At 33.1% G+C, this 17,307-nt stretch overlaps 1 protein-coding gene across 1 annotated transcript in view; it reads left to right on the top strand.

Moving 5' to 3' along the window:
- The window catches only part of Atg2 (Autophagy-related 2), a 616,887-nt gene that overhangs the window by 476,862 nt on the left and 122,718 nt on the right, over nt 1-17,307 (top strand). Inside the window, exons 32-33 of the mRNA XM_090407292.1 lie at nt 9,905-9,950; nt 16,584-16,818. Of these exons, the coding sequence (XP_090263418.1) occupies nt 9,905-9,950; nt 16,584-16,818 (281 nt within the window). The remainder of the gene's footprint in view (nt 1-9,904; nt 9,951-16,583; nt 16,819-17,307) is intronic.

The following is a 17,307-nucleotide window of genomic DNA, read 5'->3' as shown; positions in this document are numbered from 1 at the left end:
GTGTTATGTTATTTCACTTTACTGACAATATAGAAGAATTTTTTTCTGCAAATTTTCAAATGTTTGTTCAAATGTAAGGTCTTAAAATGTGGCCCCATAGAACTTGAGGCCCCAGCTTGCACCTAATGTGCCTTATGGTAAATGTGGCCCTGCATTAGTACCACCAATTGGAAATTTAATTTATTTAATTTATTATTATTTTATTTTTGTTTTTTAGATTTTTCCTCCGTTATATAATCCAGAAATTCTGCTCTAGAGGCCAAACAGAATTTTTTCAAGCCTCCAGTAATTGTGGCAGTGGTCTCATACTGAGTAATGATATTCATCTCCTATTAAGTGCATTCACAAACATAGTGGGATTCAAGCATACATCTTATTCACCTTTTGCTCAAATAGATTTTATAAATCTTTCCTGGAATACTTAGTAAGGAAATTTTTCTGTAAATCTCACATTTAGTTTCATTACATAGAACTATAATTACTCTTACACTTACAAACTTTCTGCAATAACTGATGTAAATGCAAATATATACTAAGAATTGGACTTAATCATGCATGTGATTTTTCATTTAACTCTATATAAAACATTTAAGCTGATTAGACCCAGTCTTTTCAAGACTAGATCATAGGGTTATTTCAAATGAAATCATTCATGGACTGAAGCCACATAATTTTTGATTTTGATGAACATGAGTTATTTTGTTACCTTATCCTTTAGATGAAATATTTTTAGATTTTTCTTGGCATCCAATGAATTATGGTGGCATTTAGTGAATTCACAGATTTTTCACAGCTTATTTCCAGATTGTCCAGTTTCTGCCATTTTAAATTAGAAGTTGTGTGGTATGTAGTATACACTATGTTGCCCAAAGTGCTCAGACATCCCATAGCTCTACTTTGTTGCTTCACCCATGTGACGCAGATGCACGTCCACAATGCTATGTAAGCATAGGCACGTGGGCATTACTAGTACATGCATTCTTTGCCATCAGGATAAGTGGACAAAAAGTGTCTATTCGAACTTGGTAGTATGATAGTTAAAGCCCACAAGTTCAGTCATTAGATCTGAGAGATTCCTCCCACATTTCACATGCCCAGGTCTACTGTCAGCGAGGTTATTGTGAAGTGGAAACTTGATGGAACCAATGACAGAACTATTTGCCGAAAGGTGTTTGCCCCTGGGTTTCATGGTTGTGCTGCAGCTCACAAGCCCTTGATTACACCAGCCAATGTCCAGCATCATCTGGAATGGTGAATCCACACAACAGCACCATGATTGGACTATGGATAAATGGAAGAGAGTCCTCTCAAGCTGTTTTTCCTGGTATGGACTGGGCCCATTGGTTGCTGTGTCCAGATCTTTAAACACTGATGCCTATCATGACATTTTAGATAATTCTGTTCTTCCTGCACTATGTCAACAGTTTGGAATAGCCCCTTTCCTGTATCAGCATGATAATACACCTACTCACAAAGTAAGGGCCCCAGCTCTGTGGTTTGAAGACATGGAGGTGGAAGAACTAAACTAGCCAGCCCACAGCCTTGACCTCAATGAGCTGGAGTGAAGGTTGCATACCAGACCTACTTGCCCAACCAACATTTGTCATCTGTTCACCATATTACAGGAGGAATGGAAATGAATTCCAGCAGCAGTTTACCAGAACTTAGTGGCAAGCCTATCCTGAAGGCTAAGTAATGGCTGTGATAGTAGCAGAGAGAGAAGTCCAACCTCGTATTGACCTCGATGCTGCATTGACAAGCAATACAAACAGTTGCTCTCCGGACACTTTTGGCAACATAGTGTAGTATCAGCCCAAACAGACTCAGTAAGCTGAAATAAACTGGCAAGACATTGGTGGTATTTTTATTCCTTGGAACCACAGGATAAAAATGCTACAAATGTCTCATTTTTATATCTAAAATGTTAGATATGACAATTTCGGATAATTTTAAAATTAATTTCCAGTTATCCAGTTTCTGATTTGCAACATAAATTTCCTGATATGTACTCTCAAGGAAGTGTACAGGATGCCATGACAATAGTACACAACTAAGTTTACATTATTACTAATCTCCTATTAATAAACTTCTTCCAAATCATCTTATTACTTATCAATGTTCCTGTATTGTCATATCTAATATTTTGATCTTCTAGGGAACTTCTGACTGAATCAACCCATCGTGATCTTGGTCTGCATCTGTGTTTTTTTCTGCAATCTTGGCACCTAACACCTGTTTTGCTAACCTCTCCTCTCTCTCTCTCTCTCTCTCTTTCATTCTGTTTAAGTAAACACCACCTTAGATTAGCTCTACTCACACATTCTTGAATGCTAACAATGTTGAGTTCATTTCTGATATCTTCATTTTTAAATGATTCTGCCATCATCTGTTCACTCACTTAATTTTTCTCAGAACTCTCATGTCTGTTGTCTGTAGTCTTCGGTCAAGTCTGTATTCCTAACCCAATTCTCAAATCCATAACTTGAAACTGGTATGAACACTGTCTTGTATACTGCAAGTTTAGTGGCTAATTTCTCTCTTATTCCATACAAATTTATTCATCTGGCTCGCTGCCATACCAACTTTGCTTATTCTGCTCTTGATTTCCATATTTATTGCCATTTTTGCCAAAATTTGTCATCTACACTAAAGATTGTGCACACTACTTTCATATTTGTGTTTTCATATAAATCTTTTCCAAGTAAGTGGCCTGCTTTAAATGTTTGACTGCTCCTTTTCCATATTTTATACTGTATTCTGTAGACCAGTGGTGTTCAACCTTTTTTACTACCCGAGCTACTTTTCTATAAAAAGTTATTCACCGATCTACTCTCTTATATAGATCACGGTCCCCCAACCTGATATCTGATTACGCACAAATAAACAACTAAAATACACAACTAAAAACTATTTGTGTATTTAAAAATTTATTTATCACTTTTAATTATTTTAATACAAAGAATATTTTAATACAACAACAAAAAAAAAAATATATATATATATATATATTGGAATAAATATTGGAATAAAATATTTATTTCTCTATTTTGGAAACCCAAAGTTAGAAAAAACAGCAGATTGATTACAAACTCACAAGTTACAGGAAATGCTGGTTGATTAAAAAAAAAAAAAAAAAGAAGAAGAAAAGTTAACGTGAAATTTGGCATTGTTTGGACCTCGCAATATTTTCATAGTCAAGTTGAATGAAGAAGTGGCCAATCGCAGACAATCATCCAGATGATCATTTGTAATTTGGTTTCTTAATTGATTTTTTATGATGATCATATTTGAAAAAGCGGATTCTGACAAGTATGTCGATCCGAAACACGACAGAATTTATCGTGCAGTATCAGTTAATATTGGGAATTTTTCATGTGCATACTTCCAAATGACTTCATTGTTTATTGATTTTAAATGTAAACTATTCAGAATGTTTATTATCTCAAGTTCTACCTCAGCTTGGTTTATATCAAACAGCCCACTAATTTTATTTGAAATTTCTGTGATATTAGTTTTCTTGAAATGGATTATTGATAAAAGATACAGCCATTTCAGTTTTATTAAAATCATTAAATCTTGAATTTATTTCTTCCTCAACTAATTCTATTTCACAAATAAATTCTTTTAAATCATAGCGAAGCATTTCTTGATTTTGTTCAAAATATTTTAATGAATATGGAAGATGTCTAAATTCGCAGTAATTTATATTTTTCTTTAATAAAAGTAAGTATTGTTGGAAAGTTTTTATTGATCTTAAAATGTCAATTAAATTTTTAACTCTACCTTGTAACTCTAAATTTAAGTTGCTTAATTTCGTACAGAAATCTACTAAAAATGATGTGTTACCACCATCTTTATCACTCAATTGTAGATAAATATCTCCTTTTTCATCAAGAAAAATTTTTATATCATTAATTAATACAAGAAATCTTTCTAAAAATTGACTTCTGCTGAGCCAGCGAACATTATTGTACAACAGAAGTTCCCTATCATCATCTGCCTGTAATTTAAATAACCGCTGTTGCAGGGCTTTTCCTCGAACAGAATTTACAATTTTAAATGTAATATCCAAAACATCTTTTGTGTTTAATCTTTTACTACACAGTACTTGTTGGTGAATAATACAGTGGTACATTAAAAAATCTGGATATTTGTCATTGTTTTTACATAATGAAATGAAGCCTGATTTATTACTTATCATTGCAGGAGCACCATCAGTAGTAATAGACTCAAGTTTAAAAAGTGGAAGTTTGTGTTGTTTCACAAATTCATCAAATGCCAAAAAAATGTCTTCTCCCCTAGTCCTTCCCAATAATGTAATAATTTTCAAAAGTTCTTCTTTACTTGAATAATCTTGAAATACCATGTGAATCAATACCATTAACTGAGCAATATCAGTGAAGTCGTTTGATTCATCAAATTGTAATGAAAATCCAACACACTGGTGAATGTCTGACATTAACCTGGCTTGGAAACTTTTCTCCAGCAATTGGAACTCTTCCTTTCAGCAATTTGAAACCTTGTCTGCAGCCTAGAAGTAGTCTCTCTCTAGCGATGTCTCAAACTGAGAAGCTCCTTTCTGGAAGCGGGAACTCCTCTCTCTCAAGCAGTGTAGATCCGGCTGTGACTCTGGACCGGGCAGCCTCCTCTCTGACAGCAATTCTGGAACCGGGACCCCTTCTGCTTGCTTCAATCCCTTTTTATTAGGCCTCCTCTGAGACCTTGCATGAAGTTTGGCAACCCCCAAAGAATCGGTATGAGTCTTTCATCTTAAGTTTCAAAGTTTGGCACACTTTTTTGCCCCTGCTTTCTTTTGATTGTAAGTTGCCAGCCATCGGAAAGTTATTTGAACTCTTTCTGACTGACTTTGGAGATGTTTACACTTAGAGCCTGCAAGCCTTTCTCATACATACAAGTTTCAATAACAATCTTTCTAATGCCACCATGTACAGCTTTGGCTACAAAAACATTGCCTTTGTTTTTAACACTCTAACATATTCTTATTAAAGCAGTATATACAGTTAGCTTCAAAAGAGTTATTTACAAAAACATCTAATACAAACTATACCAAGACAAACAAAGTTTATTTTTTTACAATATTCACATGGGACTTAACCTAAGTAAAAAAATTGAGGTAATGTGCTTTGGAATATTTAATATTTAAGCTACAATCGAGTTTTTACACTTAGCTTATAATCGTATTCACTCGGCTCGCTGTTTGATTTCCACTGATCCAAATTAATTCATTTACCCGGACTTATAAGAAAATTACTGATTTGACTATTTTAACCAAAAATAAATAAACAATAGCAATATACTTAAAGCGAATTAAAAATAATACAAAATAATGAGAAATAAAATATTATGTTTTCAGTTTTAATTAAATGTGTAAGTAAGGAAGAATACACAAGAGATTGACCAAAAATCGCTCCGCGATTGACGGGTTGAACACCCCTGCTGTAGACTGTGAAGTGAATTTTCAAGGCTAATTTTTTGTGTTTTATATTTACAGATAGTGGAATATATACACCAAAAATCACCTTGATTGATGTAATTCTTGTATGAAAAAATTAGCTTAAAAAAAATTGGCTGACTTTGAAACCAAAAGAAAAGTGATATGGGACCTTTAGAAATTGGATCTTGTGATTAATTTTAAAACCCTCCAAACTTGTAAAAGGTTCCACTGAAAAAATGTCCCTATCTAAAGGATAGATAGAGCCAAAAAAATAACTCGCTTTCATCAAAATGTAGAATTATGCAGCTACAATTTAATTTGATTAATTCGGTGGAATGACTCCATATTGCCAATAATAAAGCTTTCTTCTCTTAAATAGCTTGCTTGCCCTTAAGAGATGAATAAATAGGGATTCCTGTCGCTTGATCCGACACTTTCATTCTTTCAGTCACACAAGAGATGGAATTGTAAAACTGGAACTGCTACTTCTATTCCTGTTAATTTTTCTGAGCATATAATAGACCTTTATTTAGAATGAGCTACAGCTATGAAAGTTCATAATCAGTGATTCTCCATTCACAGATATCCATAATAAAAGAAAACGACACATCTTAAAAGTCAAAGCATTTCAGAAGATAAATTCGCTCTCCTTACAAAAAGTCTATTGGCAACTTCATGGAATAAACAACTGAAACAATATCAACATTGTTTAAAATACTTTTTCAAGCTGTCATGTTTGGTAATGTAACTGACTTTCTTTGGATAGACTCTTCAATATTATAGAAACAAAGTTTATAGATCACAAAATATGACTTTACTACACCGATTCTGCTTAAATTGGAAGACAGTAACAGTTTCTTTGGTCTTCACAAAATATTTCACCAGTTTATTCGAGCTTATCGAGTTCTGTATGCATTGATAGCTATTCTAAATTTGTTTTTTTACACGCACTACATACAAACTTGACTTTTTTTCAGCTACTTTCCTTTCTCATTTATCACTATATTTTGGAATATTTCTCTCTCTCTCTGACACCCACTCACCTAATATAACAGCTAGTGTAGTGGCAGTTATATCTATTATTGTTCTTTTTTTTTTTTTTTTTTTTTTTTTAGCGTTTCACAGACATATAACAGACCACATCTGTTTTCACTTAGTGCAACAAGCACTGGTTGCTGCCGTTACAATATTTGAAGACAGTTAAGTTCATTCACTTATTTTTTTAACATTAAATACAAAAATAAATTTGACGATGTAAAGTTGTTAGAGCCTAACTGAGATAACCTTTGTTTATCAGAATTTCTTCCTTCCTTTAATAGGTCATTTTGATAAAAAAAAATTTGAAATGCTAATTTAGGTGTTGAATTTAATTTACAACCAAGCAAAATTTCAATTGCCAAAGCAAAACGAATATATATTAATGCATGTTACTTACAGTATATAGAATACTAATGAGGGAAAAGTATGTTAAGATAAAATTTTATAAAATAATAGTGTCTTATCATAAAAGGTGCAAATTTATTTCTTCTTTTTTTTTTTTTTTTTTAATAAAATACCTTCTACAAATGTGGAATATCAGATATTGTGCAACACTTCTATTCCATATGATTATTTATCATGTAGTTTGGGAATCCTCCCATATTCGGTCTGTTCCTAAGAATAGTAATATATTTTTTACCAGATTATTTATCATATTTAATTTATCATATATAATATTTATCAGATTACTGTAATGTTGCTCTCACTTATTTTCTATCTAAAGTAATGGCGAAGATTTAATTTAGAAAGCATCCATTGAAAGTTTAGAAAGTATCAAAAAAAAAAAAAAGTATACTATCTGAAAACATCTCAACAAATGATCATCTTGCTTATATCACCAATCTCTGGACAAATGCATAAAAAGTGGAGAAACTTCAGTGGTTGCTCTCGATGTCTCAGAAAAATTTGATTTAGTTTAGTTCAAAGGTCATTTTATGGTTTATCTTCTGTCTTTTTACAGAATGAGCTACAAAAATTGACAGCTAGACTGCCAATTTTTTTCTCTAGTTGTGTACCACAGTAGTGGATAGATTTTTATCCTTAGACTTTGCAAATAATTCTAAGATTACACTGTATAGAAATATAAATCAGAGGGTTGCGGACTGATGTGTGACACTTGGCCAACTTTGCACACCAATGAACAGCAATTTTAAAATATCTCTTTCTAAATTTTAATCATCCAACCATTCTTCATTATGCAAAACTCGTTTCTGTCTTATTTCTCATAAAAACAATAACTATCATTCTCATCTGAATTTTGTTGTTATAAAGTCAGTAGATGAAATTAGATTTTTCTCCTCATCACTTGCATTACATTATCAGCATTCAAGAAACAAATGGTTTTTTTCTCTTTCATTCTAGACATAGACATCATATCTGAATAATTGTGGTGATACCCCAATTCCAAAAATCTTTGACTTAGTAAAAGAGAATAATTAGGTTGATTGATGATCTCATATATTTTGCACACAGACGTTTAGTTGCTGCTCTGTGCATATTCTTCAAATAAATCCTTAGTCAGTGTTCATCAGAATTAGCATTGATAAGTCTGCTTCTCTCTCTCTCTCTAAATCTGTTAAAAATACGTGCAGTGACTTATTTGATTTTTTCACAGTTTATGTACACTGAAAAGTTTTTCTTTGTCTTTGTTCATTTCCTGTACTGCTGTCCTGTAGAATAGAAATACCTTATATGTTTCCTAAGGGACACAGTCTGCAGGGTATCAACTCTATTGACTCTCTTCTTGCTGCCATTCCATTAATAGTACTAATATAATATAGTTAATCAACCTTGTTGGATTATCAGGAAAAAAAAAGCGTGGGAGTAGGACATATGGAACGAGTAATCTGTTGAGACTTAGTATGAACAGAGAAGGGCATTGGAGATTTTGTTTAGTTATGTCATGCTGAATTTTTAGTTAAATTATAGTTTTGCTGCACTTTTTTTGAATCACTTTTTTTTATTACACTTTGTTATTAAATCAAGGTTCAAATAGATGACAAAAGAGAAAATCATTTCAGTAATTGTCAGAATAAAGATTTGCATGAAAAGATTGAGAATATAGTTCAGTCAAGAAAATGAGCAGAAATAATGCCATTTGGTCATGCTATAGTGCTAAAGAATATATAACTGAGAGTGACAGTGAGATGCTGCACAGATCTGCACCAAGTCTTGACCTGAGCTAATATATGCAAACTCAACATTAACTTATCACATATTAATTACCTTCAGTTTTATTATTTGCTAATGATCTGAGATAGCAATAATTTCTTCCACCTATATTACATCTTTATGCATATCATTTCTCATACAGTATGTATTAATCTTCTAATTGACCAATCTTCACATATGCACTCATAAAATACTTATTAATTTCCTCAGTTTATATCTACCCTACTTAACAGATTTATCACACTACCTATGATAAATCTGTTAAATAATTCCAAAGGTTTTCTTAAATATATATTTCCACTAGGATTAAATTATGCATCCAATTAACTCCAGAATTTTTAAAATTGAATTTGCTCTTTTGGAATAAATTAGAATTAAATTATACAAGATGTTTTTTCAGTGTTTTTCACTGTAGGATATTTCATAAGGAAATTGGAGTTTTTTTTTTTTTTTAAGTAATGCCATGGTGAATTTTTAAGTTGAACTTTGTTTTGTCGTTGTTGTTGGCCAAGTTTTGGATTAAAAAGACAAAAGGCAGAATTATTTCTGAATTTGTCAGAATAAGGATTTCATCAGAACATTGAGAATGCACCTCAACCCAGAAAATGAACACATGTTATGAATCATTTCGTTAAGCTTAAAGAATAAGCACCCATAACAGATTATTTCATGAGGAAGTTGAACCATTGTGTTGAACAGTGAGTCAGCAGGATTCTAAGATTTCTGAATCATAAGCATAACAATGACATGATGGGAAGTAAATTCTTCTTAAATTCCTCCTGCTGAATAGGATGTCTGTATTGTCATTCTCATAATATAAATCTTTCCAACAAGCCCTTCCATTTCTTTTCTTTTCACACTCTTCTGAAAGAATTTTCCATCATGTTGTTGTTAAGGTATGATTCAGATATTCTATAGTATATGTATATCTAAATCATAGCTTAACAGAGTGGTTTAATTTCTTCATCGAAGAATTCAGGCCACAGTACTAATTTTTAAAGCTTTGTGGATTATCGTTACTATGTCTACCTCTTCTATACATGGTTTAAAATTATCCATATGATCTTCTGTTATAATTTTTCTTTCCATTTCTCACAATACATAATAATTGTATTATTTACTGTTGAATGCATTTTTGTAAAATTATTTATCTAATAAGTTCTAAGTAATAATCAAGCATGTTTATTTCCTAATTACTGTTTATTTAATTTTTAAATATTGTTATTGATTTAATTTTAGAGATCAAGACAAAGCATGTAAAAATTCAGGATGATAGGAAAGAAAGGTATTTAATTATATTCTTTCAATCTTCAGTCTCTCACTCAGTGTTAGTGTATATCATTGTCTAAAAGGTTATCATTCATTAAAATATTAACCTCTGTGAATGAGTGATATATTTTAGAACTAAGTTATTTTTCCTAAATGACAAATTATACAGCTGATGTGCATACATGCATACTATAATTAGAGATTGTACATGACTATGTTTTCATTCTTAGGTGGGAAGCTAATAATGTTATGGAGATGGGAAACATGTTGAAAGTAATATCTCATATATTTACCTCATGGAGATTGTTTGCTGAAATTTATTAAGTTTTAATCTCTCTCTCTTCTAGTTTCATGTGTTTCTTCAGGAAAGTGAAATAAGAACTGACTGATATTATAATCAGGGGTGGCTCATGCATAGGCGCTGCGGAACTGCAGTACCCCCAATTTTTCTCGATATATAAATATATTTATTAATTTATTTATATTTTCTTGTAATATTTAATTTTATCATCAACAATCCTATACAGTTCTCTTATTTTTGTATAAAAAATAATAAAAATCCATCTTGTAGCACTTAGGAGGGCAAAGGATGCCAGCAGCACTGTGTTTACCACAGTGTCATATTGCTAAGTGCAAGCATATGCACGTCACAGTGAGATGTGAGCTATTAGCATAATGTGGCACTGTCCGTTACACAGTTCCACTGTTGTTTATATGCAGTTTGCGCCAGTAGTAGAGTGTTCATAGTGCTCATCGTGTTTACAGAGTAAACACAATATATCCCATGATCAACAAGGAAAAACTTGAAACTGAACTTCAAGGTATTCTACAGTACACCCGACATGCATGATTATTGTAAATTAATTGACTTGTTAATATTTATAACAGAAAATAATTTAAATTGTGTTTTTAGTGAAATTCCTGTATTGATAAAAATTCTCTTGACAATTCCTATGACTACATCAGAGCCTGAACACTGATTTTCAACATTAAAGAGAATAAAAACATTTCTGAGGAGCACTAAATGCTCTTGTGATGATTTCAACGGAGAAAAAATCCGTCAACAGTCACACAAATATCAAGGTATCGACCTTTTCGCTCTAAACAAATAAGAAGAATGGATTTTATTTTCAAGTAATTTTGAATTATACCAAACTATATAATTTTATTGATAATAAACAATGTTTTTTCATGAAACAAAACAAGAAGAATATATTTTATTTTTAAGTAATTTTGAATTGTATCAAACTGTATGATTTTATTGATAATAAATAATATTTTTTCATGTTTAATTTTTTTTAAAATTTTTACCATAATTTTGATATTTTATCCAAACACGTATACACTGTACTTACAGTGTGTATGTATATTTCAAAAGTTGCAGCACCCACACGATTTCAAGCCACAAGCTGCCACTGATTACAATGATTGGGTTTTACAACAAGCAAGCTAATGTTATTTCTAATACAAAATATTTGAAATAAATTGTTGTATTGTGCATATAATTTCTGAAGGCTTATTGCATTTTGCAATGGAGATGACAGCCAACTTGCACTTCTTATTCACGTTCTTTCAACAGATAATATGCATCATATCCAAGTTTTGCTGGATGCATGTGTGTGTGTGTATACATGTCCTGGCTGTTAGGGAGTTAAGCATTACATTCTTTCAGATTTTTGGCAGCCTAAGAAGCCATCTGTGTTGAGATTTTTGGGCACATCTTTTAGAACTGAGGCTGATTCTAGAAAGAATTGATCATCTTTATGTTTCTTTCTGTATAAATATGTTTCTTTGCATTCCTTGTCTTCTCAAATGTGTCCTATGTAGAAGACTGTGATAGTCTGCTAGCCCAAAGTAACTATAGTCATGGTTCCTGATGTATTTTTTTGTGTTCCCTTACTCTAATGTTTATCATCATCTTTCCTGATTGATATTTGATTTGGTTGTTCCTGTGGATATAACCACCTCTGCTGTATTTCTCAGTTTTTTTTTTTTAAAACTGAGCAGGTAATTAATGAATGTGGAACTGTGAGTCTGCAAATATGTTACATGCTTTAATTTGAGTAGCTTAAGGCCAGTTATTCACACTTTGAATTTTTTTTTTTTAATTGGCAGGGTTTTATGGCCTCACAGCAAGAGTGAAATCATCATTTGTTTTAAGAATTTAGCCTACTGTGGTTAATTTTGACCCCAGAAGCTATACAGTAAATCATTTTAATGAGCAATCTGGTCATCTTTTTCTGAATCTTTATACTGCAATTTGGTTCTGTTGACATATTTCATCCAGTTGTTCTTATGTTGTTTTCCCTATTATTTGGGTCTTGGTTTAATTCCTTCATTTTTTGTATGATCAAATAAACCTCAAATGCAGAAACTTTGTTTGCTTACACTTGGATGAAGGATTAAACAAGAATAGAATTTCTTGGCATCTTTAATTTAATCTATAACCAAGCAAAAAATGTTTCAACAACTATCTCTAATCCAAAGCATTTTAATAATAAGGTATTACGCCATTTCATTACTTGCATATGAGAAATATATGAATTTTGAATTACTTCAACCGTGGTATCTCAATATGGAAAGGAGAATCGACCGTGATATGCGGTGATTAATAATCTTGGAGGGTAATGGATGGCAATGCTGTAACCAATGAAGTCCTAACTGAGGCTTGGCTATTGCTGTTACCCTCCTGCCATGTTATTGAGCTTTAATAGCTCAATAACACCTTATCCCTACACTGTCCTCTACAGATAACAGGGAAGATAAAAAGCATTCTTGCTTCACTCCTTTAAGCCAGTCCTTATAAGGACTAATAAGGACCTTGGTATCTCTTTTGGGTCTGGCTCCCATTGATGGTAGCTTGCTTCCCAGGAAGTAGAGAGGTTCTGTGTGGTGACTGGTTTTTGCCTGTCACTGGGTGGAGTTTCCTGTCCTGGAGTGATGAGTTTAGTAGTGATCCTTTATGGTCACTCAGAGTTTTTGGAGAGCTATCCCCTCATACCTCAATAAAGGTTTAGTGGCCCTTCCTATAATGCATAGCATTATACACACCTGAAAGAATTTGTTTTGCATTATGAGATACTAAGGCAATTAATGTGAAGTCATTAGTCTCTATAGTCAAGTAACCTAATCATGAAGATACTTCACATTCAAACTTTGTTTGGTCACACTTAGATAAAAGTTTTAGTTCTTTTAATTAGCTTCTACTGTCTAATACTTATGCATTGATATTTTAACACAAAGTGAAAATCTGATCCTCTGCAGAATCTAGCTTGTTCTTTTTTTATACATGGATATATGAGCTTTACTCCAATCATTTGAATTCAATCTTATAGCCAAGCCTCCTGAACTATGCTATATACTATAATATATAATGGTGTGCTATATATCAAATCTATAAAGACATAGATTTGAGCATTTTTGGCCTTTCCACATTTCATGTTTCTGATTGATTTTTCTACCATCAAGATACGCACCCTTGATCACATTCCTCTTTTATAAATAAGAATTATTATTGCTGTATACAATGTTTTTTGTGGGTTACCTCTAGTAAACTTGATAATAACAATAAGACTCTCACTTTAAATCTTATTTCTGCATAGTTTTGCAGTGATTACTAATGAGTTTTGCCATGATTGCTAATGAGTCAATGAGAAAATTCTGCAGGAGGAATGGTGTGCAGTTTATTGATGTATGGAGTGAATTTGATGGACGAAAGAACTTATATATGCCTGACGGACTACATTTAAATGGTTCTGGAGTTAGATGTTTATAAAAAGTGTTGTTTAGTGAGAGTTTGGAAGTGCAAAAACCAGGAAAACTAGATATATTAAGGAGGATACAATCAAGATTGTGTCTAACCACCTCTGTGATAAATGAGCATATATACCAAAATCATTATGCAACTGTGATTTCAGAGGTTTCCAATTCGAATAGGTTGGTAATAATATCATGCGAGAGTAACCGTGGGTATAAGGTGATGTTGAAATGTACACAAATGCAAGAAGTATCAGGAATAAGGGAGAGGAGTTTTTGGCATTGGTCAGCTCGACTTGGCCAAAAATTATAGGTATCAGTGAGATCTGATTGACAAATAATGATATAGTTACAGGGATTGGGATAGAATGTAAAGGGTATATTGTATTTTCACGGAAGATAGAGGAAATAGGACAGGAGGTGGTGTATTGCTGATGATAGCTGAAGAATTACAATGAAAAAAATTACAAGTTAGAGTATTTTAGGTCTCTGGGAGATGGTTCATTTGAGGCTGTCTGGTGTGAAATAGAGACCAGTAGGACAAAATATATTGTTAGGTGTTGCTAGAGATCAGCGGGTCCGTAGGGAAATATAGATGTCATGTATAGTTTTACTATCGGGGCATAGATTGCAGGGAGAATGGGGGGGTTATACAGTTACTAAGGGATAATTACATGAAACAACATGCTATGGGGGGGGGGACAAGGGTTTTGAGAGAATGATGGGATCTGATAATAGCATCAGAAGATATATCCATAATCAAGATAGACATTCTGCTTTTAATTGGGGAGAGTCATGCAGTCCTATTATTATTATTATTTGCAGAAGTTGTCAAAAATGTGGAATTCTCTGTCAAGATAGGGTTTATGTTCAACTATAGAGCTGATAATTACGACAGGCATAGAAGTCATCTTAGAGCAGGGCCATCACTCGAGAAGCTACAAGGAAAGAATGTCACTAGTGCATGGGAAGTGGTCAGGGATTGCTTGAGAGAAGCAGAATCAGACAGCCGCATACTCCAGGTCAGGAGAATAAACCAACTTGGAATTAAGTGGATGAGTAGAGATATAAAGCGAGAGCCGGGAAAAAAAAAAAAAAAAAAAAAACTGCAGAGGAACATAAAGAAAAGTGATCAGCATGCTAAGCAGACCAAAGTAAACTCAAAAGAGTGTTTTCATTATGTAGCAAGTAAGAGGATAAATTACTATGGTAGGATGACTTTAAACAATACTGATGGTAGGAAGGTGACAGAGGCAAAAGTAATAGTTTTTGCTGAGTGATCATTTTGCAAAGGTGTGTATCATCCAGATGAAGATTTTGCAGTTGCTGATGTGACAGAGATGCATATCAAAATTGAGGTATATGAAGAGGAGGTATTCAGCATATTAAAAAAATATATAAATGGGAACACAGCAGTGGGACTAGATGGCATGTCAGCCCGTGGACTGCGTGATAAAGTTGAAGTTGTTCTCTCTAAGTCTCAGCTCTGGCAGGGTTCCAGGGAAGTGGAAAGAGGGTAAGATAGCTCCATTGCATAAAGGTAGCACCAAGGCAGAGGAAGCAAACTACAGATGAATTAATATACCTGGAGTGGTTGTTAAAAGTATTTGAAAAATTGGTTAAAGGCAAGTGTCTGTGAATGGTACACCAACATTGGTTTAAGTTTCAAAGTTCCGGAGACATTTACACCCAACAAAAGCATAAGTCTATCTTTTGCAGCTTTTAAACCTGGAGCGGAACGTTCTTCACAGGAAATAAAAGTGAATGGTGGCGATTTTTCCAAGTTGAGCCCCGTCTCATTAAAAATGAGATCAGGAGGATAACGTCCTTGTTCTACACAGTGTTGAAATTCTTTAGGAAAAGCAGCCGCTGCCAACATCTGCACTTGCCGCCTCACCACATAATTTGACACTATGGCACTTACTTTGAGACTTAAATCTCATGAACCAACCTTCGCTTCCTAAAACCGTTTCTTCGTCTCCATCTCTCTTTTTAAGATCATCAAAAATTGTTTTTGCTTTCTCAGCTATAACAGCCTGCATCAGAGGAATGTTTTTCTGATTCAAGTCATCCACCCATAATGATAATAATTTTTCCATTTTTTTCATGAAGTTTACCCCTGCTATAACTTGCATGTTTTGCATTTAGTACTGCCGTAGATTGTTGCGCAGCTGTTTTATTCTATCTGCATTTTCATAATTGTAATAACAGTTGATGGAGGTAAGTTCATACTTCTACAGACATAAGCACGTGTCTGCCCATCCTCCATTCTTTGAATTACCTCCATCTTCTTTTCAAGTGTGATTGATTTCCTCGACTTCTTAACACCAAGTTCTGCTAACTTTTCTGCACTTCTTTTATCAGACATAGTATGTAATTACATACTTTATCAATTTAAATATGTATGTATGTAAAAAAAAATTAAATAGAACAATTAGGTAGATTCAACAGTAAAACTAGGTTTGATACATATATGTTGTAGTAGCTCGGTAAACACTCAAACACTAGAGTGCCTGCTAGCATCGTTTTTCAGCCAGACCACACTACAGTAAGAAAGCACTCACAGACATCCGGCATTATTGTGAATCTCCATGAATTGAACTGTCCTAAACCGAGGGTTGCCTGTATATAATTACTTGGTATCTTTAATTTATAGTATAACCAAGTGGAAAAACTTTCAACAACGATAAAAGTGAGCATTCTATCACAGAGTTATTTGAGTTTCTAAGCCAAGCTACTGTCTAGGAACTGACTCTGAGCCTAATATGTTAAAGGAAAGATGAGAATAATAATTTAATACTTTTTTTCATTTTGATATAGTTATTTTTGTATCTAGTATATTCCCTTGTATGTTTAACTGATAAATTTCTACATCTGTCTTATTTAAATTTAGGTATGGTGAGCCATACAAAAGTCCAACAGGATCACCCATACATACCACACATGGTGGCGTGCTCCATTTCAATCTGCAAGGATCAAATGTGGGATATTCCAAAGGATTTACTAAGGAAGTTTATTGGAGTCCCCAGTCTTCACCACCATCTTTCAGGACATCAACACCAACTTGGCAAGCCCAAGGTGGAAAACACAGACAGCATGATGTTTTAATAGAAATTCAAATGAACAAGGTATTGTTTTTATTGATGATTTATTTTTAGAAATAACTGTTCAGAATTAATTTTCATTCTATGCTCACAAATTTGTGAATTTTGGAATACTGCATATGCTCTTATTAGCCAAATATTGTTCCTAATGAGACTTAACAAGTTATGCAATTCCATTTACACATCAAAACAAAGATTTAAAGGAGCAACCCCCTTGTACATGCTATTGTCATTAAAAAATTAATAATAATGAATGTCTGTAGCAATTTCATTGCAGCTCAGTCCTTTCTTTTAGTGTTCCTCAGTGTTTACTGTCAGTAATTATCTTTCACCACTATTTGTGGATATTTAATTTTCAAAGGTTGCCTACTGCTGATCCATATTCCATTAGGATTACTAAATGCATTCATGTCAATATTGATAAAATTTTTTAATTTCAGTGGAACACTAACAAAAAATTTTTTTTAAACAATTTTTTGTGGAATAAATATACAGGATTCTCCAAGATGAATC

This window comes from Typopeltis vanoorti, chromosome 17 (assembly GCF_054136105.1).
Source record: "Typopeltis vanoorti isolate ZY-2024b chromosome 17, IOZ_Tvanoo_1.0, whole genome shotgun sequence".
NCBI classification, from domain to species: Eukaryota; Metazoa; Arthropoda; class Arachnida; order Uropygi; family Thelyphonidae; genus Typopeltis; species Typopeltis vanoorti.
The sequence above is the reverse complement of the archived record's forward strand: the minus strand, read 5'-3'. Positions and strand labels throughout refer to the sequence as shown.